At 40.4% G+C, this 25,911-nt stretch overlaps 1 protein-coding gene across 1 annotated transcript in view; it reads right to left on the reverse strand.

Annotated features, from left to right (window-relative positions):
• The window catches only part of SORCS3 (sortilin related VPS10 domain containing receptor 3), a 294,771-nt gene that overhangs the window by 117,333 nt on the left and 151,527 nt on the right, over positions 1-25,911 (reverse strand). Inside the window, exon 4 of the mRNA XM_009555685.2 lies at positions 18,977-19,135. Coding sequence (XP_009553980.2) covers positions 18,977-19,135 — 159 coding nt within the window. The remainder of the gene's footprint in view (positions 1-18,976; positions 19,136-25,911) is intronic.

A 25,911-nucleotide genomic window follows, 5' to 3' on the forward strand; every position in this document is an offset into this window, starting at 1 on the left:
TCTGCACAAAGCCCAAACACTTTGGAAATGTTTAACTTCAAGTTATAATTGTATAGCTCAACCTAGAGCTGGTTTATCAAGAAACTTGGGTAGGTTAAGACAATGCACTGATGTTTTGTGGTTTTACAGTTTAAAAAAATGCTTTTACCTCTCACAGAATCGTGGTTTGCTTAAACCTAGTGCTCAATGTAAGACTTGCCTCTCTCTGCCTTTACACTTTACTTCCAACAAAAAAAGAGGAAAGTGGATTAAATTGGTGAAAAAAGTCCACTCAACAACCTTCACATTTCAATTTCTCTTAAGCCTAATTGGTACTGAACATACTCAGCCAAAAATTTGCCATTTTTGCTGAGAGCACAGCTTATCTTTTGCTTTTTTACTGTGTGACTAGTTTGTAGTGGAACAAGAAGTCCAGATATAGCTGCAATAGAAGCAGCAGCATAAATGGGTATCTCTAAAGAAGTTAAGGCGTGTTTCAGTTCTGGGTGAAAAACAGCCTCTCTTCTTACTACTTTGTCTCCACCTCCAGAAACGCTGGAGTAGCTCAGAACCAAGATGAAAAGCATAACTTTCAGATTTTTTTTTTAAACTGAAAATCTGTGGGAAAAGCATGTTCACTTTGGTTAGCCAGAACACATTTCAATCATTTCTAAATAATTTAGTTTTAGCAACTTGCAAAAAGTACTATAAATAGAAATGTAATTTTGAGGGAATACTAAATTTTTATTACTTCTTTATTTCTTTCTTCTTGACATTTTAACTACTTCAAAATCACTCTAGAGTCTGCGGATGGGCTAAAGTTGAGCAATATGTTGTCACTGCCCCTCTTCTGGTGAATGTTTTGTTAACAAGCCTTATTGAAAACTAACGACACAAAAGGGGCAAAACCCCAGAAATCAAAAAACTCTACTTTCAGAGTCTGAGAACAGATTGAGACATAACAGACAAGGCATACAATGTGCCATCTAGGAGAACAGTTTCCCACATCAGTGATGCACAGCAGAGAGTGAGACCAGACTCAGAAAGAGGCAAGGATGCAAAACAAGAAAGGGAGGGACAATACTGGGACTGTGAAGAGATCTGAACAGGATGGAGGGAGCAGAGCTGCCTCCTGCTACCAGGGTCTACAAAGTGCACCAGGTAATATCTTTACTAGTATTTCCTCCTCTCAGGCAGAGGCAGGGGAGGGTTGCAAACTGCTCCTGTTGTCCTCAGCTGCTGCTTCAATCCCTTTTTCCCTAGGATCAGCTCTTTAACAGTGACAAAAGACTGAATCAGCTCTAACGGCTGCTGACTTTTCTCCCTCCATGCCAGGCTGGTTCCCTTGCCCAGCTTCTTCTCAGTTTAAAAATCATTAGACAGTTTTTGTTCCGAGGCCTGGGCTAACTGGGTCCACCAGCTCTGTGGATAAAGCCATTGGGGCTGTGCAGGTCAGCCACACCACAGAGCTCTGTGCCCTTCCAGCTCAAGAGGAAAATCTTGTTTTCTGCTGGAGACTCCAAACTGCAGCCCCTTAGAAGCCCCTTCTTATGCTCCATTAATGCTTATAATCTAGAAGTTTAACAATAAGGGGAAATAAATGGATACCACATGTCTAATGGGAAGATTTTTCATTCAAATGTGCTTTATTGTGTGATATATGCTTTTAATTATAGTACAAGCATCTGAGAGCATTTGTTGCTATTACAGAACAATGTTTCATGTTTATTGAGCATAAGACTATAATGGGAAAAGCAGGAGAGGCTCAGACATTAGCCAGGGTGGGACATAAAGCCACAATCACATCCTTGGCTCTTCCTCTCCTCTTTCCTCTATAAACCCAGTGGTATTATCTGTAGGGTAACCTCAATATTACACAGAACAGGATTTAACAGAAAATAGTTTTTTCAGACTAGAGAAAGAAACAGATTTCATATCATCAAAACACCTTCCAAACTCATGTAAGATTTTGCTGAGTTATTTTTTTAAGTGGAAAATCAATATTTCTGGAAGTGGATACATGGGCATTAATGGAAAGGAGTTGAAACGGGATTCAGAACATAATTTTATCCTGAAGTGTAATTGTTGCTCACGCAAAAAATTTCACGTGGCTTGAAAGAAATAAATATTAGTTTGGGCTCTAGCAGAACATGTCATTTTAGCAAAATTAGAGCAACTTATTTTGCTACAGATTCAATAACATTCGTTATTTAACATAAAGACACCCCTGCCACCCAATTCAGTTTTCCATTCATCAGCATTTTCACAGGCAAGGGAGGTTACTCAAGACAGTTCCCCAAGTTATGTGACCCATCACCCTATAGACACTGAGCAGACACACACCAGAACCTGATCCAGCTCCCATGAGTGAAAATGTTGTGCAGCAAAGCTGCTCCCACTTGGGGCCAACCCTGGCAGAGGGTACATATCCACCCTCATACAGTTCTCATCTCACCAGCTGAAAAGCAGAAAACTTCACAGGTGCCTAAGACCTACACCCTGCTTCTCCATAGCATTGTGCAACTCTATTTCCTCACAAAGTCAGAGCAATCTCACAAATTGTCCACATTCTTCTGCCCCATTCACCCTACTAGGATACTGCACCCCCTCAGCCTGAAGTCATGGGTTCTATCAGGGATTTATGATGCAAAGAAGAGATCACTGCAAAATGTTTAGGTGTTTAAATCACACCTTTCCTAAGAAAGGAACTGCGCTGGGATTTTAACAGATCTCAAAACTGACAAATAGATCTTGTCATTCTCAGGAAAAGCGAGAAGAAAACAGCATTGCACTGGCCAATTGTCCCAAGCACATTTCCTGTAAGCATCCAAAATGAGAGTGAGCAAAGTTTGAGCTATACAAACGATAAACTTTCTAATGATTGAGGAAGCTTGTGCACTGAATAAATACAGGCTGCTCCAGTTAATCCTGCTCTAATCCCACCCCTCTCTGCTGCCAAAGACCGCTGCAGCCTCTCCGCATGCATACACAATAACAAAGCTGTGAAGCTGGAGGGGTTTGCTCCGCTCAGTGACATTAGCACATCAGCCCAGCAGGCTCATGAGCCAGCACTGTGCATTCAGAGCAGCTAAACACTTTGCTCTCCACAACAGAGCTTTCAATGCATCTGAGGCAAAGATGCCTACACCAAGAGACACATCACAGGCACAGATGCCAGTTAACTTGGAGGAAAGTCAGGAACAGGTAATAAAAAAAGTGACCCAAGGAGAGATCTCAAGAGTTGAAGGTGTAGAATTTCTCCACAGATTGTAAAAAGGAAGGACAAAACTATCTACCTGTATGTAAATGGCACAATACCAAGGAAATGGGAAGCTTTGAAGGCTGGCATGGGTGAGACAGTAGACAGACACTTAGAGACTCCTTAGAGACCCTTCCTAGGTACGCTTCCTAAGGCAGTCCAATATAAGCTTTTCAAATAGTAATTTTTAATAACTTCCTTTCCATTTTGCTGGTGTCTACGGCAATGTAATCTGCACAGGGGCCAAAGTGCTATATTCTCAGCTCTGCCTGTTAAGAGATTTGTAAGTCGGGAAGGATGGCACAACTGAAATTTCACTGGGTTTACTCCACACACCATGCTTCCTCCAAATCTTTTGGTCATGGATACACCTTCAATGCCACCCCAAAAATCTTCTGGGAAGCTACAGTGGATAACGGGCACTGCTTAGGAAGTGTACAGGTCCTGCACTGGAAGGAATCCCTCTCTGGACATTTCTGGTCCCCACACACAGCCTATGCTCTAGACTGCCTGGGACCAAGGCCAGATACCAGACCAAATCAGCCCAGAGAACTGCCCATTATAGTTAGTCCTGTGTACCCCAAAAGAGAAAACAGTTGCTGTCTATAGGACAACTCTGACTGTGAAATAAATCCTGTGAGTAAAAAGATTATAAAAACAAGGTAGAAAATTTCATCTTCTGATATTATTGAAGATGCAGCTTTAGCAAAAATTATCTCTCACTTGAACACTCTAGCTCCTGCACCTTCTTCTACAATTCATTCTTTTTGGTCATCTTCATTAGTGCATGCTTGTCATATCTTGTCCTATAATAAATCAAAAGAATTAAAAATTAAGATTAAATGGCCCATATGTCTTGATTCATTGGATGCCTCAAGTGCCAAAGCAAACTTGTTTCCATGAGCTTGAACATATAATAAAGAAATTCACAGTTTCCTTCAGCCTTACTGTCTTGCTCCCCAGTCAGCTCTGGTCTCCACTAGCAGCTCTGCTAACTTGAAGATGTTCTCCAGTACTGTTCTTATAACACCCTTAAAGTTCTGTGGGGTAATTCAGTCCAGCCCCAGCTAACCAGATTTCTCCTTAGCCAGATTCCCTGGCAAACCATGCACTGGCAACAGGCAAGTGCTGAAGGGAAAAGCAGAGCCTGCTTAACACATGCACCTAGCTCGACACACACACACACAGCCAAGCAGAGGTTGCATGTAGGATGGAGTTTTAAATCCAGGAAGATCCAGGAGAATATCCTTTCCTTCATTCTGAACAGAAAGTGGTCTCAAGGAAGATGAGAGATTATGTCCTCCCTGCACTTCACTGTGGTTCAGTTTATCCTGATCCAAATGTAGAGGGGAGATTGACAATACCACCCACGCCCCGGCATGAAGGGCAGCATACGGATGTTTACAGGAGGAACCCAAATGAACAGCATCATTGTAAATGCCAGCCACCATCAGGAACAATTTAGCTTGACAGTTGTAGCAGAAACTGTCACTGCACTGAAGCATCACTGCCAAAAAATCACCAAATGAGAAACTCGCATGTTTCAGGGATCCCCCACGGCTGCCGGGCATACACCACTTACACTGTCATCTCTGATTCATCCACCACCCAGTTCCTGCAATCAAACAGTGGAAAATTGTACCTTTGGAATAAATGAATGTGCAACTGCAGATCATGTAAGAAAAAGGAAGCTCTTATCTGACCCCTCTCAGCAACTTTCTAGATTTCTATATATTCTGTGGTGTCTACATTTAAATTATTTATTCCATTTAATTCAAACTCTGGGTAGCTGCAATCCACTTTATGGAGCAGAGTGAAGAAAAAAAGCCCCCAGAAAAGCACAACAATAAGCAAACCAGATCCAAGGCAACAACTAGAGTCAACAACAAGTCACCAAACTTGATATAATGTAACTTCAACTCCTGAAGTTAACCAGCCTTCACAGTGATGGTACAGCATAACTCAGAAGTTAAGCGAGGGCTGCAAAGGAAAAATAAAGCAGCCTTCTCCATGATGTTGCTAGAGAAAAAACACAACTCATCTAGCTAGGGAACATCGCACTAAATTTTGCAGCAGAACTTTCAGGTTTGTCACATTTGTGCCGTTGGGTATGTGTGCATAACTCTTGTGAACTTGCACTGAGATCTGAGGAAATCAACTGGCCTGAAGCAAGTGCTGTGTTAGTCTGAGGACAAAACCAGAGTCCTGTTTTGGCAGCAAAACTTTTGGTGACATTATTGTTCTTTTACTATTTGGCAGGAAAGCCCCCATGGGTACAGTAGATTCTGCTAGCATGTTATTTGTGCGTGCTGTTATCTATTGAACACTGCAAGTATAAAACACTACCAAATCTACATTCAGATGGTTTATGATCACTGAGGATATGAGATGCCCAAGGTAGGAAGCTGTAGGAAGGATCAGATTTTCCTCCTTTTGCACTACAGAATCCCAAGAGTTTTCTATAAAGCTTTAAGTTTTGTTGTTTGTATGTTTTATCAGTTGTTCTCTCAAAACTATTATTCTGCATTTTGGTGCCTCAGCCTCTCCTTTTATCATACCCGCAATACTTTGGATGTACCAAAATTTTACTGCATCATACCCTAACCTCCATTTTATAGCCACCCATGGTCCTGTAAAAATCAACTGAACACAAATCTAAAGAATTGTATTACACTGGAAGAACTTCTTGTAACTGCCACAAAACTGTTGTGGGGCTTCTACTGCAAAAATTCAAACAGGCACACAAGTGTGTGGATGCACACAGGCCACCAGTTCTCTCCCACGCAACCTACATAGAATAATAGTTTCAAATAAGCACCAAAACGCAAACGCAACTGAAGATGTGCTGCATTTGGAAATCTTGGCTCATTTACCTTTTTTTTTGTTGTCGTTTAAAGGTAATGCTTCTAGGTTTTATTAACTGTGAGGAAGCATTTGAAAAACATGATTTCCAACCTTTCCTCTGTCACAGAAGCATCAAGAGAAATATAAGATGGGTCAACTGAAATTAATCAAACACCTACCCATTCCTGATTTATGACTTTCAGAGGACTGATTCAGGACTTCTAAAAGCTTGGGACACTAGTTCCGAGGTGCTAGACCAGAAAATCCAGGCATTGGCCTCCTCGTTCTCCTTCACCACTGAAGCAAGGAGCATGAAAAGCTGAAACGTGCACTGGATTACCACTGAGTGTGTGGAGAATTTGAATAATTCTTTCCTGCTGTGGGGACAAAGGTTGTACAGCTGTTCCTCTGGCACCTTTATTCCCCAGAATCATAGTGATTACATGAAGCTTCTATCAGAAGGAAAAAAAAAAGGGGGGAAAGGGGAGAATAGAAAAAAAAAGAACAAAAAAAAAAAAGAAAAAAAAGGTGTATTTTCATGTGTCAAGGTTGAACAATAGAAACAAACAGTTGCCTTAATATAAGCCATAGCTTGCAACCAGGCAAATGATCCTAGAGACTTTGCATCTCTCAGCAGGAAGATTTTAGGGAAAATAACCTTGTACATTGGAAGAAGTAAACTACATCTATCTTTTTCTGCAGGAACAGAATACCACGTTTTCAGGCTAGATCCTCCAGTGATGTAAATAAGCATTTCCCTGCTAAAATCAATAGGCCTATACTGAATTTCAGCTGCTACACGTGTGACTGCACACATCTTTTGTAAACCAGCTCAGGTGTGCTATTAGATCAGAACATGGTCCATTTCCCCACTAAAACCAAGCACTGGAGGCAGGAATGGTTTGTAGTGGGTCAAAAAGGGGATAAGAGAGAGACAGAGAGAAACCCATTTGCAAAGGGCAATCTGAAAGAAAAGTGGGGCCACATACCAGCTTACGGTATTGCAGAAATCTGTTTCAAACAGTAGCCACTGAACTATTCCAAATTAAATGTATGAGCTTTTTAGCATACTGCTGTGTTACAATGGGCTCTCTCTGCCCTGTGGCACATTTACAACTACAGCAGCTGCTGACATCAAATTCCCATGTGGGGTCCCCATCCCAACCGTGCTGGAAGTTCTGCCACAGCTTGAAGCCTGGAGAGAGACATGGCTGCAAGAAGAGGAACACCTGTAACATTTCTACAGGGCCACCTGGGCCAGTGGAAAGGAAAACAGAATGTCATTCAGGAAGTCTGGGTAACACTGCAGGTCTGTCACCGATTAGCTGGCTAACCTGGCATAGCTCACTTCACCTTTCTGTGCTTTTATTTCCCTTCAGCCTTTCTCCCTGCCTCGTTGCCTGTGCCTATCTATTGGCAACCATCAAGCTATGATCTCTGAGCCATTTAAATACCCCTTACATGGCAGTGGTAGGTGGCATAGCCAGGACGAGACTGTTGTAACACTGGCACTGCTGGGTAAACCAGATGATTCCTTCTGGTCATGGCACAAAGGGACCTACTAAGAACTGCACAGTGCAAAATCACCAGGGCAACACAAGATTTACAAAATGCAAAAAAGATCTGTTCCTTTTCTGGAGTTTCTTTTTCTTTGCCTCTCACATATGCTTCTCTCAGTTGTATAAAAAGATTTTGACAATATATAGGTAGAGATAAGATATAATAACAGCGTCCTGTTAAATGGATGTGACATGCTCAGCGGGAAAGCACTATGCAGATAATACCATTGTAGCAATAAGCACCCACTGAAATCAAGTCACAGCTGCTCTGTGTGGTCTAGGGCCAGCCCATAGGGTCTGCCAGCCTGCAGACCCTCAGCTGCAATGGAAAGCATAGCTACAAGAGCAGCTAGAAGCAAAGCAGTGGCAAAGACTTTCGTCCTCGGCACTGCCAACTACAGCCAAAGCTCTGTGTCAGGATCAGGACTGTACCCTTCCTGAAGGTTCCCATCCCTGGGTGATTTGCAAAGCCCTCCTCCCAAGTACTAGTCGTTTTTTTTCAGTTTATACAAATATTCCAAGAAGTTCAGCAGCTGCTAAGAGGAAGCTAAAATACTCCTGCCTCAAGGGCAGAACTAAGCAAGGGAACCGCCTCCTATTCCTACTCCTAGCTGCGAGCTCAGTCTGGCACACAGAAATGCACCCCTTAGGAAGCACCCTACTATCTCAGTTCTGGGATGCTGGTGACATAGTAAACAGGCATGTGCAGGTATATGAATGGTAGAGGAAGACTGTACCTTCATCCCTCAGCATCACCCGTTCAGCTGGCTCCCTCAAGGACACTGTTCTATCCCATCCCAGTCATCCATCTTTGAGGACATTAAAGATGAAAGTATTGTCTTAAGCAGCCTACTGCCATCCTAACATTCAATACTTCCAAACAGTGAGGTCTCACATTGTCAAGGCAGTATGCAAGTACTAATTAATGCCACCCTTATCCAGACAGAAAGAATAGCCCATGTCAGGCAGCCTTCCAACAGTGCTCAGCTGCCTGAATTACTGACAGTAATGGGAGCTGCTGGGTCCCAAACCCTTCCGGATACAGCACGACCGTTCTTGGTTAACAAAACATAAACAGCTTCTTAATCATCACCTTCAGAAAGCACTCTTGATCCAAGGGAATTAAATAGTGTCCCTCTGTATTGAATTCTACATGCTCATCATCATCATTTCAGGTGCTGGCAGACCCATCTTCCCTGAGCTATGGTTTTAACATCCTGAAACATTAAAGAAGACGAGAGAACAACAAAATCCAAAAGCATGAAAGAAAACTACCTAAAATCCCAACAATAAAAGCCCATACGTGACTTGTATGTCTTTACAGGCATTTTCAATAGTGAAAGTCTGTCTATATGAACACTTCATAACCTAATGTGTAAAGGCTTTCCTACTTATAGGCCTTAATCCACAAAAGCATTTATGCATAACCTTAAAATTAGGGCCAGGATAAATCATTTGGCTGCTCTGACTTCAGAGTTGCCTTTTTTTCTATTGAGTTCTGCATTTTATATGTAGTGCTATTCAAAATGATTTTTTTATGACAATTCACACAAGTTTATGTTCACTGTCATATGCTCCTCTCTGTTACTCCACCTGCGATATTTTTGGGTAAAATTAATCCTCTTGTCCTTTGGCCTGGAATAGGTACATTCCTAAACTCAAGCACCACATGGAGTCAGTTCAGTGAGAGGGAACATGACACTAAACTGAAATTTTCTGTGGTCAGCATCAACACAAATCTAAGCAGAGTCAACAGTTGAATTGTGCTCTTCCTTCAGTTAAAAGTAGTATAATCTATAATTATGCTCAGCAGATTTAGAGACGACTTAATAGTGCCATCAGATCAGGCAAATAGTGAGAAAGAGCTCTGAAAAGCAGTATGAAAGGCAAAGAAAAGGGGAAAGAAGAAGGAAGGAAGGAAGGAAGGAAGGAAGGAAGGAAGGAAGGAAGGAAGGAAGGACGGACAAGGAAACTCTTTTTCACCTCATGTCACTGAAGTAGCCTCATAAGTAACCCACATCTAAACAAATGAATCCTGATAAAGAAAAACAAAAGATTGGGAATTCCATGTTTGCTTGCACATCGTGTTGCTTGCTCCTCCAAAGCACTGACTCATTAGAACCTGTATGTACACACCATAGCAGAAAATGTAAAACGTAATGCTTTTTGTTGCTTTGTTCATATTGGAATCATGTCCCATGTAATAATCCATTTTGCATACATCCAGACAGGAGGGTTGGTTTCAAGTCCCCTGATCTTAGGTAATATAGCAAATACTTAGATCTCAGTAAAGTAAATTACTTTCTTGCAGTCAATGGAGGCCTAGTCAATACAAATGACTCTAAGGTATAATTTACTTCAACCAAAAAAAGTCATCTACATTTGCTTCCAGAAATCAATCAGCACTGTTCAGTAGATCACCACCAACTATTATGTGCAGCCTTGGCACCTGACATAGGTATACTTCGCTACATTTCAGATCTCTCCAGCCAGGCAAAATAAATTATGCCCCTGGTGTTCTTATTCTTCAACTCTCTTCATTGCTTCATGTTTATTACCATCTGCTATATTTATAACCACCCCTCACCTCACTTAGGCTCCAGATAAAATCAATATACAACCATGATTTAGTGTAGCACAGGAATAAACCATAGAATCCTTGCTCTGTTACACAATAAACTAGGTTTCTTCAGCAGCACAGCACATTTAAGCCTTGAATGTGTCTCATTCCATTTATCTCTATATTTTCCTTCTCAATGTAAAATCTATTCAAGAACTATCTATAACATAAATTAAAAAAAAAAAGGAATGTCTGTTCTAGCTAAACAAAGTTTCACAAGCAGTTACTTTGGTTTTGCCACCACAAATCATCAAAAGCCCAAAGTTCACTCTTTTGCTAGGACAAAATTCATTGGGCATTTCTTAAGTAAAGACAGGGATGCATAATTTAATTTCTGATCTCCTATTAAAACTTCCAGGCTTACCATAACTGGAATGATAAATACACAGTCAAAAGTCTTCTTTCTGACAGTAACGCACATCAATACTTTAAACACAAACAATTGTGACATTTGGCTTTATAAAATTTACCTTGTGCACCAATACCACTCAATTAAATAATTTAAAAACTGCTTTTGTTACATTTAACGAATGATATATTATACTGCAATGAAACATGCAGCAATACAAATACTTCACAATGCTAACAATTAAGGCTCACTTCACTCACGGCAATTGACAACACAAGTGCTCCTCACTTCATTCAGTTTGTGCATTCCAAATGAACCGGTTAGCGAAAAGGGTGCTTCTTTGCTAATGAGTTTTGTAATCAAGGCATCTATTTTAATTTCAAATTGGCTAGATTGGGGGAAATTGCTGAACTAAATGACTGGTTCTAATTAGGATTATAAAAATATACATCATGCAGCAGAATTAGTGCAAGGTCTTGATTTCCCTACATTTGCATATAGCTTTGGTTTAAGAGTGGAAAAAAACTCCTGATAAATTGTCTTCCTTTTAATGAATTGAACAAACACTATATCTGTTTTAGTCATCCTTTCATTTAAAGGCACTGATACATATTCATGATTTGTAAATGAAGTTAAGTGATTTCAATTCGTCAGCTCATTACCATATTGAAGAAGAGACTTCTGTAAATTGCCTTTAAATATTCCCAATCTCAAGGGTTTGGTAGGATTTTTTTGTTTGGTTTGTTTTTTCTTAACTTTGCTAACATTTCAGTTTATCTGTTTGATGGAGTCCTGCCTGCCTGGGAGAACCGCTGGCAGGTGGCTTGTCCAGCAAAGGACACACGATACGTTTGTAGAACCTGATGTTCTCAGAAGAGCATTCAAAGGCAAAGAGATGAAAGGCTTAATTGTGGTTAATTCATGGGAATAGGACTCTATCTGGGTTCAGTTTCTGACTTTGTTATAGTCCTCAGTGGTAGTTAGGCAATGAAACACTTTAATGACCTGTGCCTGAATACACTATGGATGCTTCTGGGACAATGCTTTTTCTGTCAGCTTCACATTTAATTGCGAGCTCTCTGGGGCACCGATTGCTTCTTAATATGAATGTGTAATACAATGGACCAGTCAGCATGGAAGGGATTTCTAAGAACAGTTACTGTAATATGGCCTGTATTAAACATGAAACATTAAGTGTTCCGTCAGAACTGGGCAAAATACTCACTGTATTTCATGACTCAGTATGATAGGCCTGTAGAAGTAATTGTTATTATGGCAGCTTTCACAGTTTCTTTCCCCCTCGGGTGAAGAAAAGAATGCAGAAAGGTGTATCTCCAGCTTCACTCTGCAGGGTGGTCAAATGCCAAGTGACTGGTACAAGATAAATTTGAAAGTACAATATTGTATCCATAGGACTGGAACTACAGTCATCTTGTTCTTCAGATATCAATGAGCCATGATGAGAAATTAGCCCCAGTGCATTCTCTCACATCGTACAATGAAATGGTGATTCTACCACTAGGATGCACATGGGAGCAGAAAGAACTTATTTTCCTTGTTAAATATAATGTTCACATCTTGCTAAGAAAAGCTGAGTTTTACCCGAGAGGTGCAGTCTTCAGCCATTGCTGATAAAAGGAGAAGTTGTCACACTTCTAAAAACTACAGTTACATCTGAATTCCAGTACCACGAGTGCTGCTGAGGAGCAGGTGACTGCTCTGGGAGCCTGCTGATTTGTACCAGAATGAAATGTGAGGCAGCTACCAATGCACCTCTCCTCATCAGTCCCATACCTCAGCTCCTAAGGAAAGAAAACCTAAAGGCTGGGGCTGGAAACCGTCACTTTGGACATGCAGCAGCACTCATTGCTTAATTTTCAGCACAGCTACAGCGTGCAGCTGCTATCCAACAGCAGCTCTGTCCAACATTAGGTGCCTACATTTTGAGAAGACCATGAACCCAGTCTTGCCTTCCTCTCAGCAAGTCCACTGGATTTCTCTGGCAGCACTCTACCCAACTGGACACTGCCCAAAAAACAATCCCACCCTTCACCATCTAACTGCCCCATGCAACCCTGGGAACATGGGACCAAATTCCAGGGGAGAAATTTGCCTTACAGCAGACAGGCACTGCATTTGTGGCCCTGGCTCTGTGTGCCTAGACTCTTAAAAGAAAACTTTCCCACATAGTCCCAGTGTTATCTGTGATTCTTTTTGATAAATTCAGCAGCGTCTAGTCAAGATAATCAGGGCTCTTACATGCAGTGCATTCAATTTTCAGATCATAACCTGCCACATCTCCAGCACTGAAGGAATCTTCTCAGTCGGACCCGATACTGTCTGCCAGGTGCAACTTGGTGATACAGCAGAATGTTATCTTGTACATTTTATTTATCACCTCATTCAAACAGATATTAAGACACCCACTTTCTTTTGTTCACTTCTTGCTGAAGATTAAGCCCTATGGAGGGAAAAGCCACTGACTGCCAAACTTCTTGTTTTTCTAGTGTTCTCTAATTCACAATGGTGTAGCTGGGGAACTTAAATTGGTCTGTTACTGAATTATTCACTCTCTCACCTATTCCCAGTGGGTTCCCAAACACAGTTTGGCCTGTGAGGAACAGGTGGAACTGTATCTCTTAATATAGTTTTTTTCTTAACAATGGTGATTTGAAATATTTTCAATATCTCTCTTCTTATTTCCCTAATATTTTCTCTCTTTTCTTTAAATTGTCTATTAAAAAATTATTCATGCAACAAATTTGCGCATATTGCTCTGAAAGAAGTTTCAAAGTCAACCTGAGAGCAATTCCATGAAGCTGGAACATCCCCCGCTTCCACCTCCAGACTGATCCATTCCTCAGAGTGTTATTGGAGTGTGGAAAGTTGAGCTTATTGAGAACAAGTCAGTTCCTTGGATAAATGAGACAAATAATGAGGCACCTGAAATATTAGTATCAGAAATGCAAGACCAATTAAAGACCTTCATGCCCAGCCTCTATGTATGGCAGCAACGAAAACCTGTGTATGCTGTATATGCTGGTAGACTGAGCTTTCACAGCACTCCACAAAGCAGTTTCCAATACTTTCCAACAGTGAATATCACCCCTTTTTCATGTATTCTCTTTCCCATCACTCTTTGATACAAGGGTCATTTAATATGGCTTCCTATGTATTTTCTGCAAAACCCCATGAAAAGTGGAGAATGAAGCCCCATTTTGCCTTTGTATTGGTTCATATATCAAGTGCCGATATGGATTTCACTAGTGAGACCCACCCAAACTTCCAGCAAAATTAGCTTTAACATTTACGTAATGTCCACGTCCTGTCAAAGGCTGCAGGGGGTCATGAACAGAACCAACATGTGCACACATCAGATTGCACAATTTTATCAATAAAACAGATGCACACAAAGCTACTGGGAAGAGATCCAAGATTTTCAACTCACAAGATGCAACTAATCTCCCAGAGCCTGATAATTGCACAATGCCACATGGCTGCTCAGGGGGGAGTAGTACACCCACCCATGCTTGCTTAAAGCCCTGCAAAAATTCCTTATGTTTATGTTTTATATGTTGTGAGACGACATTAGGGTCTATGAACTTGCTACACATTCATGCCCACACAAACAGATTTCTTGGCTCTCATACTGCATTTATTTGATACTACAAGAGAGTTAGCAAGGAAGAGGAGGGTCATAATTGGCTAAATTTTAAGAACAGGAACGATATGCTGTGTCGATTCATCCTGAGGAAGTATCCTAAATAACGCTTTGGAAACTCCAAAGATAAAATAAATAGCGGTGGCTGTGATTTGTCCTTAAATGAACAAAGTAACCAGCAGCCACACAGCAAAACATCATATAGAAAGCCTGCTGAGCTTCATCCTTCTCACTGAATCTTCTCCCTTGCTCCTAGAAATAGTCACAATCAGGAAAAAGAGGGGCAACACCCATGTGGGAGTGATGATAGAAGATTGAACTGATGCAGTATTCAATTATTTCAGTTGATGGAAGAGGTAATATTGTCAGCAAGTCTGACCTTCTCAGGTATCAAGTCATATTTCAAGGAGAAGTTCTGTTGAGAAGAGATTGGTTCATCCTCGTAAAGAAGAGGAAGGTCATTTTGGGGCATAAGACTGCTGTGAAGCTTGGGCTTTATACTAGAACCATCTGAGACTAGTACCAAAAGTCCACAGATAGGGATAAAATCAGATCTATGTGAGGTATAAGCTAGGGGAGTGGGGTTATTTAACAAGGCTACAGGAGGAGCAATGAAAAGTACAATAAGTTGTATCACTAGAGCATCCTGCAATGCCTGAACATCAAAGCCAGTTGGAGAAGATGGAAATATAAATTTATGATCAAAATTACATATTAACAGAGGCATGATCAGTGACTGATTGAGAAAATTCACAACTAGACTATTACTGCAGGAAGGCATTACTTGCTCAGGAAAGAGAGGACAACCCTTGCATATCACAGGTACAAACAGTCAGTCTGAGATCCTGCAATATTCTTCTAAGCAAGCTACAAGGCTGCAGGAAGTTACTATTAGCTGGGTAGAAAATTAACTCAGATACCATATTCTGAAAACAGTTATCAATTGGCCACTGTCAACCTGCAGGGGACATGTAAAGACTGTTCAATAAAGATGTCAGAGTTCTACATTATTCCATTTATTCACTCCTTTCTTAGAATAGAATACAACTTCTTCTGAGTTTGGAATAGTGAACAGACTTTCTAAAACACCAGCTTGGAAGGGACAACAATTCTGTTAGAAGAAAGAATTCCAAATATGTTGCATTTATTTAGTTGGTTGGCTGTTTTTTTTTAATCAACTGGATGCTTAGGATAAAAGAATGGTTTAAAAAAGAGGCTTGAATCACAACAATCGAGCTGTGGGTCAGTTGAGAACGAGTTTCCAACAGGAAGATCCAAAACACTGAGTATTTTTATTTGACATTAAAACTGTAATATTGTTTTCTAATTTTATACACAAAATAGTTTAAAAATCTTTGATCCAGGTAGCGCCCAGATCAGTTATTTGTAGGGCACTAGATGCCTATATTTTACTTCACTGTGTGGAACAACGTACTGGGCAAAATAGATTTTCAGATTCATCATTCTCAATTTCCAAGTTGACCACAGCTTGCTTACACCGCCTTATTACTATTTTTAATGGAAAGAAAATTAAATTAATAAAATAAATATTATTCTGAAAACTATTTTTAATATAAGAAATTAAATTAACTTTGCAAACCTGTTTACACATTCTCAGTTATTAGAGAATGGAATAGATCTTCCCTTAATAATTCCTACTGCTGGATTTGTTTTCAGAGTTATTTGCATTTTACATCTGCCTCTAAAGTAGTCATTACAAGTAAGACTTTAAAGGTCAGACACACTTGGAAAGCTTAAAGAGATGGAAGATTATGGTCTCCCACTGTAGGAGTGGCTGCACCAGTGAGCATACTGAACACCAGTGTCTCGCTTTGGAACCTTCCTTGTAACAGTATCTGAGGATGAATATTACCTGCAGATTACAGACTAAGGCTAAATGTTTTATTTTAATGCCCTTTCTTGCATTTAAATCATAAGTGTTTCAGAGCAGTTGTATCCCAAAAATGTGGATACATGACCTGAGAAAGCAAGCACTATTTGATCTAGCACCATCTATTTTGTGCCAGCTGACTTCAGGCTGCCTGACAGTAAAATGGGAACAAAAAGAAAAGATAGAGGACTACCAGCAGAATCAGGCTGCAGCTGGAGAATTAGTCCCTGACAACAGCGTGGCATCCCTTCGGATAGCCTTCTCACAACTGCCAAGCCTGCAGCCTCTCTAGCCACTTATTTTAGGAGCTCTTGATATCCCTCTTCTGGTGAGCAGCAGAGCGATCAAGTGATCATTGCCACTGATACGACCCCATGGTCACATCTAGTAGAGAGGGTGTGGCACAGCAGTGTGGGAAGGCGTAAGATCCAGATCTGAGTTCTAGAGACAAGACAGGAGAAACCACAACAGTCTTACAAAGATGCACAGGATCTGATGAAGCTACTTAAGGATTTAGGATTTTTACCATCAAGGACACTTTTTACTTGGCCTAAACTTCATCTAACAGAAGGTCATGGCTGACCTCTGGTTCACCCTCAGCTGTGGCAGTACTCTTCTTTCCAGACAGGCAGGAATGTATTACACTGGCCTCTCAGAAGACTGCATCTGGGGACTTCATACAGCACCACTGTCACAATCTATAGCACTGCCTTTGCGCTCCAAAAGCAATGTCCATTATCTCAGTATCAACTGCAACTGCAGTGAAGCTGCATGATCCTGAGACAGAGTGACAATTCTTTTACAGCTCTTACTAAGCCAAGACGTGGCTAAGAACAATCAATACCTGTACTATATGGTGCAAATGCTTCAGCGGGAAAAAGCGTTGCCTCCACAGTTCCACCCAAAAGCCAACATTCAACCAGTTCTTGAGATCATCTTTCTGAACACTGAAGAAACGCATGGCGAGTGGCCTTGAATGCTAAGGCAGACATAAAGGCAAAGCCTGACCTTTGTGTCGCTCCATTTCCTTGGCCAACAAGATGCAGAGCACCTCACCTCTGTTCTTACATTGTGGAAAAAATTGTTCAGTTCCTGGGATAAAATGCAAGCAGGCTCAGGGTGTTTCTAACTCACAGTTCATTTTCCTTATTTTTTTCCTGAGCAGAACAGCTGAGGTGGGCACTCAGATGCATTAGTTTGAAGGGGCAGAAGCAAACATTGCTGCACTGGACCAGGGGACCATAATTACAAAGTCACAGTCAAGTTCATGTGCACACTTTGTATTTTTATTTCTCCCTCCAGTGGCCAACATCATAAGAAGGATACAAAGCATGGGAAATAGAAGTACAATGTTTTGACCCAGGAGCAGCCAGTTCTCTTCGCAAATGCATAATCAGCATGTCATATCTGGCTTTTCACATCCACGAGCATCCCATCACACATCTATTTCTTGCAGGGTTATCTTTGCACAAACACCAGTACCATTTAAAATTTTTACCTCCAGTTTAGAAGTGGCATCAAACCATTCCATGACATCAAATAAATAGATTGGTCTTTCCAGCCTACTTCAAAAACCCTGTTATGCTAAACATATGAGTGCAAAAAAAAAATATTTGACATTTGACTAACTCCTTCATCCAGTAAGGATGTGATACTATGAAAGGAGTGTATTTACAATAGCTTTGTGCTTGGAAATGTCACTCAAGCAGCAGCAGCAGCACAGCAGCAAACCACCCGATGCCTGTCATAGTATTCTGTTAACAAGTGGATGGAAAGGTTACATTGGGAAGTATGGTAGTAATAGATTATTTGATTATACTCTTAGTAACTACTTAGGTAAAGACTTGCACTAGCCTTTCAAAGGAAATTCTGTCAAATACAGGAGGCACAATATATTGGGTGTATCATCCCTATAGCTGGGATGTGAGAATGCCTAGTTTAGAAAATTTAAAAAATAACTGCAGGAATTTAAAATCCCTCCTAGAATAAACAGATACACTTTATAGATTATTGCAAAAATCTTGAAGTGGCTATTCAGCATGTTTTTACTTTCCAGAGTGTATCAATGACAGAAATAGAAGAGAGGAAAGATAAAAGGTTGGTAAGTTTTAAGCTTCCTAAAATTTGTAACTGGATCATCCGGTCTATGTCTCAGCTTTGGACTGTAGCGGGAACTGCTGTTCCAGAACTGAAGCTCACATTCTATAGCCGCAACACTTCGCAAGTCACATTGCACCAGCATTGCTGAACATCTTTCAAGACAGATGAGTGCTATGTGAGAGCAGGCTCGCTAAGGACAAAGTAACAGACTTAAGAGTTGTCTCACCAATAGAAGGCACTGAAAAATGACTTAAAAAGTGGCATAGAGGAGTTTGCTGTCTGTTGCTGCTTGCTCATTCCCAGATAACAGAGAGCAGCTTGCAAGCAGAAAGAGCATCCCTCCCATCATGAACAACAGCCAGCTGTTACAGAGCAACACAGCCCGGGTGTTCGATCCTCAGACAGCTCAGCAATCATCAAGGCCTACAAACCAACAGATTTTTAGAACAGCTCCATGTGTCACGTCAAATCTCAGATTCTTTTCAACTTTCATACCAACACCACCACTAAAGTTTCCACACCTGTCATGATCACTGTGTAACTCCACTCCCTTTAGCAAGCTTGCTTTGGAGTCACTGGAGGGAGGTGGGTGAGCACACCTAAACCGGCGAAGTTAGAGCGGCAAAGCACACCATAATTTCTTCACCATCTTTGGAAGCTATCCCCTTTAACACCTGGCTCAAGAATCAGTGAAATATGAAATCAATTGCTTACCTTTTGATCTAGACTGTAGGCCAAGATCCACTCCTCCTGCTTGGGGTGGAAGAGCAAGCTCTGAATATAGAAGTTCAGACGGTACTTCTGGTAGGTAGCTCCTTCATCAGAGCTGATGAGGATGCTGCTTTCAATCTCTGGATCACTAAGAAGCATGATCTAAATAGCAAAAAGGAGGGGAAAGACTGTTAATGGAAAAGTGAAACTGAACATCATTTAAAAGTGTGCCCATATAGTATCAATTCCTATTAGATATATTCAGAACATTGCTTAGCAGTGTAAACAGGCCATAGGATTTCCCAAATAGTCTTGGTTGTGGGTTTTTTAGTGTGTGATTTCCGTTTTATTTTCTGATTCAATCATAGAGTCATTCAGTGATTCCTTTTTTTCATTTTATTTTTATCCCGACACATTCAGAATACCGAGCTACACTGAAAATTGTTATGTTGATACTGAAGCTGATTTTGGTTGGGTATAAGCAACTTCAGGCAGCCACAACAGGTTTTCTTGGTCCCTTTCCAGTCTACCACCTCTCTTCCCAAATGCAGAACACTGTCTCCAAAAAGTACACAACAGGGCACTCCTGAGATTTAGGTTTCATTATTTGGCAGCTTGCAGAGCTACGAATGAGCTCACCTCACTGGAAACACAGAATGCCTACCTGGATCTGCTGCTGACATCTCAAAATAGTCTATGTGTGTTTGCACAAACATCGATACATGATCTCATCTATCACACTTGAAATTTATACAGTAGGAGATATTCATTCACTCAGTGAACACACAATTTTCCCTGAGCACAGGAAAGTGTATGACCTCAATTTGTATAGGGGGGAAAATACTTCAGAGTGTCTAATTTTAATTAGAAAATTATTACCAATATTTTAAAACGGGTTGATTCCACATCATCAGATGGCATGCTCTACATAAATGTTATCGAGAAAAATGTTGTGGAAACATTAACACCATCTTATTAACATCTGGAGAAAACAACATCACATTAAAGCAAATGCCAGTACCATAACATAAAGAGAAACAGTAGGAAATAAATTAGAGCTGTGCTAAACACAGCAGGTTATTGATACAGTAGCTGAAACAAATATAGAAACTGCTTTTCAGCAAGAAAACAGATCAAGGAACTTCCATTTTTAGATAGCTGCAGAATGATCAGCTAGCTGAGATCCATCACAGTTTTGTTATAGTCTCATGTCCACATTAACTTCTCTTGTCCACCTTCACAGAGCTTCAACTTCAAGACTACAATAGGGAAACACATTAATTTTGACAACAAAAATCAGTTAGAAGGAATGGAGTGATAAGATCCTTGATATGTTAGACCTTGATCGAGTAAAACATTTCAGCACTTGTTTACTCCTAAGTACCTCATTAACTCCACAAAGTCACTAAGGAAAAGTGAATATAATGTAAATTGTTTCAGATCCTTTCCATTAAGAAATGAAAAGCATCTTTAAAGATAGAACTGAACAGTGTCCCAGGGTGAAGCCACCTGTATGAATCCCGCTTGAGCTCAGAGGTCCTTCAACACCCCTCTTACATACTGCTTACCAGCCTCATAAAACAATCTCCACCTGTTCCCACAGAAAGCCACTCCACAAGTCCTGAATAAAGTGCACTTGCAGTGTGATCTGGTGCACAGAATGGGAAATGTCCCCACAGGCAATGGACTCCTTGGGAATCAGTCTCGAGATTAGGTCCCCATGGCCTCCACCTAGAAGGAAGTTTAGTTTCTTTCTAACAAGATAAAAAAAATCTATTTCATTTTGCTTCTAACAAAAAAGGTTTCCCCACTATTTCAGGGTATTTTTTCTGTCACTGGTGACTTTGACTTCAAAGACATTTTGCCCCCAAGTATACCTGGTGATCTAACACACATTGCCTATCCCAGACAGAGAAGTGTAACATAGTTTAGTAAAAATCACTTGCATCTAGAGAATGGAAGAAGGATGCAAGATTTGAAATATAACAAGTTATTCCAGGAAGATCTTAGATTTAAAAGGAAGGATACTTCAGGAATGAAAAGATTTTCAACCTGATGTCACAGAAGGTTACAAAGCTAATAATGCTGTACATTAAAAGGTCACTGTTGGAGTTCTGACCAGAGATAAGGAGCAGAAGACAGCACTAACGGTTACCTAAATGTGACGTGGTACACACACAAAACATTCACTCTGCCCTTTCACGCATGACCTGCAATGCTTCAGGGAGTAGTTCAAGAAATGGGTCAAATGAGATAGAAGAGGTGATGGTTCACAAAGTCAGGTACTTTGTTCCTCTGGAAGTGTAACAGTGGTAGCAAGATAAAATAATAAAACCCTCAAGCTAGAAAAATTAACAGCTAGAGAGAAAGCTGGAAGAGTCTGGCAACAGTCATATCTTGTACATATCATCACATTAGTTGTCCACACCAACTATCAATCCCCCGTTCTTCAAGTAGAGAAATGAATACAGACAACACCTCTGTTGCCATCCATCCTACTCGGCAAGACTGATCCTACATGAAGCAGGATGGAAGAAACAGAAGTCTCAGAGTGAAAAAGAAACAGCCACCACCAGTCATGCACCTAGGACTGCTCCACAGTTTTGTTATGTGGGAAGCAGGAAAGAACTGTGTGAGACTCCAGGCTTTATTTTTTAATTATTTGTCTTTTTTATGCTGGAAACTATGGGGGGAGGGAGCAACATTTGGCAGGGGAAATAGAAGGACATTTGTCAAAGGCCTGAAACAGCCACTTCTCATTATGAGGCCAGGGAGAAGGATCCACCCAAGCAGTAGTTTAAAATAATCACTTTTCATTAGGAGCCAATAAACAAACTCCAGTCAGAATGAGCATTTCTGCCAGCACCCTGTGTTGCCATTTATAATTGCCATAAGAAATAGCAAAGAAACACCAGAGAGCTGTCAAATTTAATTTATAGGTTTTTAAGATCTAATAATTTTCTATAATATTAAATTGAATGGCAGCTTGTATTAAAAAGGAAATTACATTTCACCTAGCTATATTCTAGAAAATACATACATATACACACATACGCATATATAAAGTATTATTTTCAGTTGCTGACTACTCTGGTTAAGGTGGCAAGGGGAAAGAGAGGCAAAATTGATTACTGTTAAGGCTAAGTCCTTGAAAACATAGTTCAGATGAGGTAGCTTATACCATGTAAACCTTTAGAGGCTATAGCCTGACCTCCAAAACTCAGTGAACAATGAATGGTAAGCACTAGACAAAACAAACCAGGCTGAAAATGAGACTGAACTTCAGGTGGTTCCTTTGAAGATGAATGCAGAGGAAGAGCACTGACCAGTATGCGGCATATCTCCTTGAAAGCAGGAGCTTTGTGGGACAACAATGACACATACAGAGCTGCTCTGAATAAACTCCATTTCAGCAGAACACCAGACACCTGCAGGGGAAGCTCATAGAAGGGAGATGATGTGGAGAGGCCACCTTGCCAGAACAACGGATACAACAAGGCATATTTGGCACATGATTATGAAACACATCCACCTCTGAATACTTCACAGGAATTTATCATAGGAAATAAGAAACACAGGCTGCAGGCAGAAAGGGCAAGAGGGGAAGTGTCATACCTATACCTGCCATGATGTATTTGGTAAACACAAAACAGAAGTAGGTAAGAGTCACTTATAGTTGTTGGAGAGTATGTAGAACCCTTGCAGAATTTCTGAACAAATGCAGAAGTGAGGAGGAAGAAAAATGACACCATATCACAGCACAAATACACTAAACCAGCATGTCCTTTGATGGGGCTAACATAATAATAACTAAGGTAGGATTTGTAACTAAGAATTCCTGCTATTTTGATTAAAATTCTAAGCATGTCACTGGGTTTATGCAAATGACTTCCTCAGTACTCGTTTCACACATGCTATGGGCAGGTGTGTGAACCAAGACAGTGACACATTCCTCTTCCTCTGCTCCAACCCACACAGGCACAAAGACTGCACTCCGGAATATAGAGCCACACTAGTAATGAGCCCAGATTCTACTGGCCTGGAGCTACACGTATCCTGAACTCATATCTGCCTGAATCAGTCTACCGCCGTTATGCCAAAGACTCCCCTTTAGTTTGGCACTAAGTTCTTCTCTCAGTACCTTTCATGGCTGTGCCCTCCTGTTAGGAGGTCTGCTTAGCACATCACTGCTATCCTTCCTCTTGTGCAACCAAGGCACAAGAACACACATGCACACACACCCCTCCATCATATTACTTACATCTGTAGCATCAGTTCCGAAAGCTTTATCACTACTCTATGGTTCTGTTATCCCCGCACAACAGAGATCTGTTTTGTACACAGATGAATCTTTTACTATACTACCTCTGGAAAAAAATATGTGTGCCACATAAGAGACATTTCTATTAATGTTAGTCTTCATTAAGTCCTTTTATTTCTCTCAATCAACAAAAATGTTCACTGTAAGTTACCAAAGTGCATCTCTAAATCAGCATGGAGAAATTTTATAAGTACCATATCTGTAGCAGTAGTACCATTGAGATACATTAGCAGTAAGCATCTCAGTAAATGAATAAAGATGACAGGTTCAAAATAAATGTCTTTTATTCCTAGAAATAAGGAGATAGCATTAAACTATTGTGTACTGCCGTCTGATTTTCCTCTTCATTTTAATGTGCTTTTCATAAGCAGTCTTTTTCAGAGGTCCCAGTCACATTCTCATTTGCCTATTTAAAGTGCTATTCTAAAAAGAAATAAACAAAACCGTTTAAAAAAAAACAAAAAACACCTACAAACCACCCAAGCCTCAATAGCTATAAAGGAAACTCAGCTCCTCAGCCAAGTATCAGCAATTTATTCTGTAGCACTGCATTGTCCTCTCCTGCAATTGAAAATGTAGCTCTGACACAAACATTGCTGTAAAAACACAAACTTAGGGTTTCATGTTTACAGGTTCACAGTGATTTCCATATTGAATGTGGTGTTGGCCTCCTCCCACAACTCCCTTAACTCAGAAGCACTTTAGGCCCTTCCTAAAAAAAAAAATAAAAAAAAAAATAGGTAATTCCTAAAATCAGGCTACACCTACATCAACAGAAAAACACAAATCTGATTTACAAAAACCAAAAAAACCTGTTGGTTTGGTTGTTTTTTTCCTTTGCTTTCCCATTTTGATTCAAAACATTTAAAGGATTCTGTGGTCCCACAAGATCTCTAGAGCTAAGCCAAATTTTCACGCTAGCTTTGAGTTTAAAAAGCCAAAAAGATTCAACAATTTGTGCTGAAATGTCAATGCAAATGGAGGATTTTTTTTTTGTTTGGACTTAGGATGTCCTTTCCTCCTTTTGAAACTGAAAAACCAAAATCAAATGACATTTAAAAGCTTAAAGATACAAAAATAATTTTCTTCCTTCAAAACACCAGTTCATCACCAGTATACTCCGAATGCATAGTTGGGAAATCTCTTATGGGAAAAGTAATTTTTTCCTGCTGAAGCATTTTAGATTACATTTGACCATCTGAAAATCGTCACTAGCAAATACTTGGTTATTCATTCCCCTCCAATTCTTCTTCTCTCCTTCATCATTACTGCAATTTACTTGCCCTGCAGGCTAAAGGACACCCTCAGAAGTACAGACACAGCCTTAACCTCTAAGAACACAACTAAACAGTAGACCCGAAGCCCTTTTATGGCAATTCTCTGAAGGACGGATGCAGCTCATTGCAAAGCAAGTCTCATGTTTTTTCCTTCTCTCGTCGCCACGTGTCAGTTCAACTTAAAAACTTTATTTTAATTAAAGGACCCTGACCACCACCTCCGCCCCCTGCTCTGAGACAAAAATATATTGATGTCACAGGTAACTGTCTACAAGTAACTGCCTTCTTATCAGCAAAAGTGATACCCATATAAATCAGCATTAAGACGAAAATATCTTTGCATGATTTACATTATAGCACATCTTATTTTTACACAAACTTTTACAGAAGGTGTTTTAAAATGGCTCGATACCTGCTTACTGCCCTGTAGAGATACTGACTCCCTCAATAATCAGGGGAAAAGGAAGCCAATCTCTACTTTCCAGTCACCAGGACCAGTGTATCAGTCAGACATGAAGAAATGAGAGATGGCAGTTATAAACATCTGCTGTAGAGAGAAATCCTATTTATTTACATACACATAAAGCAATCCACCCTATTAATTAGTGAACAGCAGCTGTGACGAGAGGGACATCTGCTCTCTGGGAAGCCAAACAAGACAGCCACGAAGAGGACAACAGCTTCCACATAATTACTAAGTTCGTGTCCCAAAAGGTAAACACTCATTGCAATCCCTTGTGTAACAAAGCAGCCCAGATTTGGGGCTCCTTATTGCTTCACATGGTGCAAAAACTTCCCTATTGGACATCAGTCAAGCAGTAAAGTTGCACTGAGCTTTCATAAGAGAGAAATTGTCTGGACCTACCCCATTTCAACTTCTCGTAACTTCACTTCTTATTGCCCAAAATTTCACATTAATAACAGATTGAATTAATGAATATAGCACCAGATCATATCTCTCAGAACCATAACACTGTAATCTTAAAGGATGAAGTGCACTGCACTCACTTTATAAGGGTTTATGAAGCATGTGTTATAAAAGTACCTCAGCCATAAGGCTTTTATACCTTGGCACTCACTTCACTACAATCCCATAAAATCCAAGCAATCTTTAAGTGTTAAAGGTGACTTTCACTAATGTATTTATTATTGGATAATGAAAAACGAGTCAGACACCCGTAGAAACTGAGCAGTGAAATAGAGTTTTTGAAGACTTTTGCATTGGGTCTGCATTATATGTACCGTGACCAAAGAAACAAATAGCTCTCTCAAGACCTTGCAGGCACTTCACGCTAACTTCTCTCCAGAACTTCCTTCCCAACATGACTCCTCTGTAATTA

This window comes from Cuculus canorus, chromosome 7, assembly GCF_017976375.1.
Source record: "Cuculus canorus isolate bCucCan1 chromosome 7, bCucCan1.pri, whole genome shotgun sequence".
In the NCBI taxonomy this organism is placed as follows: domain Eukaryota; kingdom Metazoa; phylum Chordata; class Aves; order Cuculiformes; family Cuculidae; genus Cuculus; species Cuculus canorus.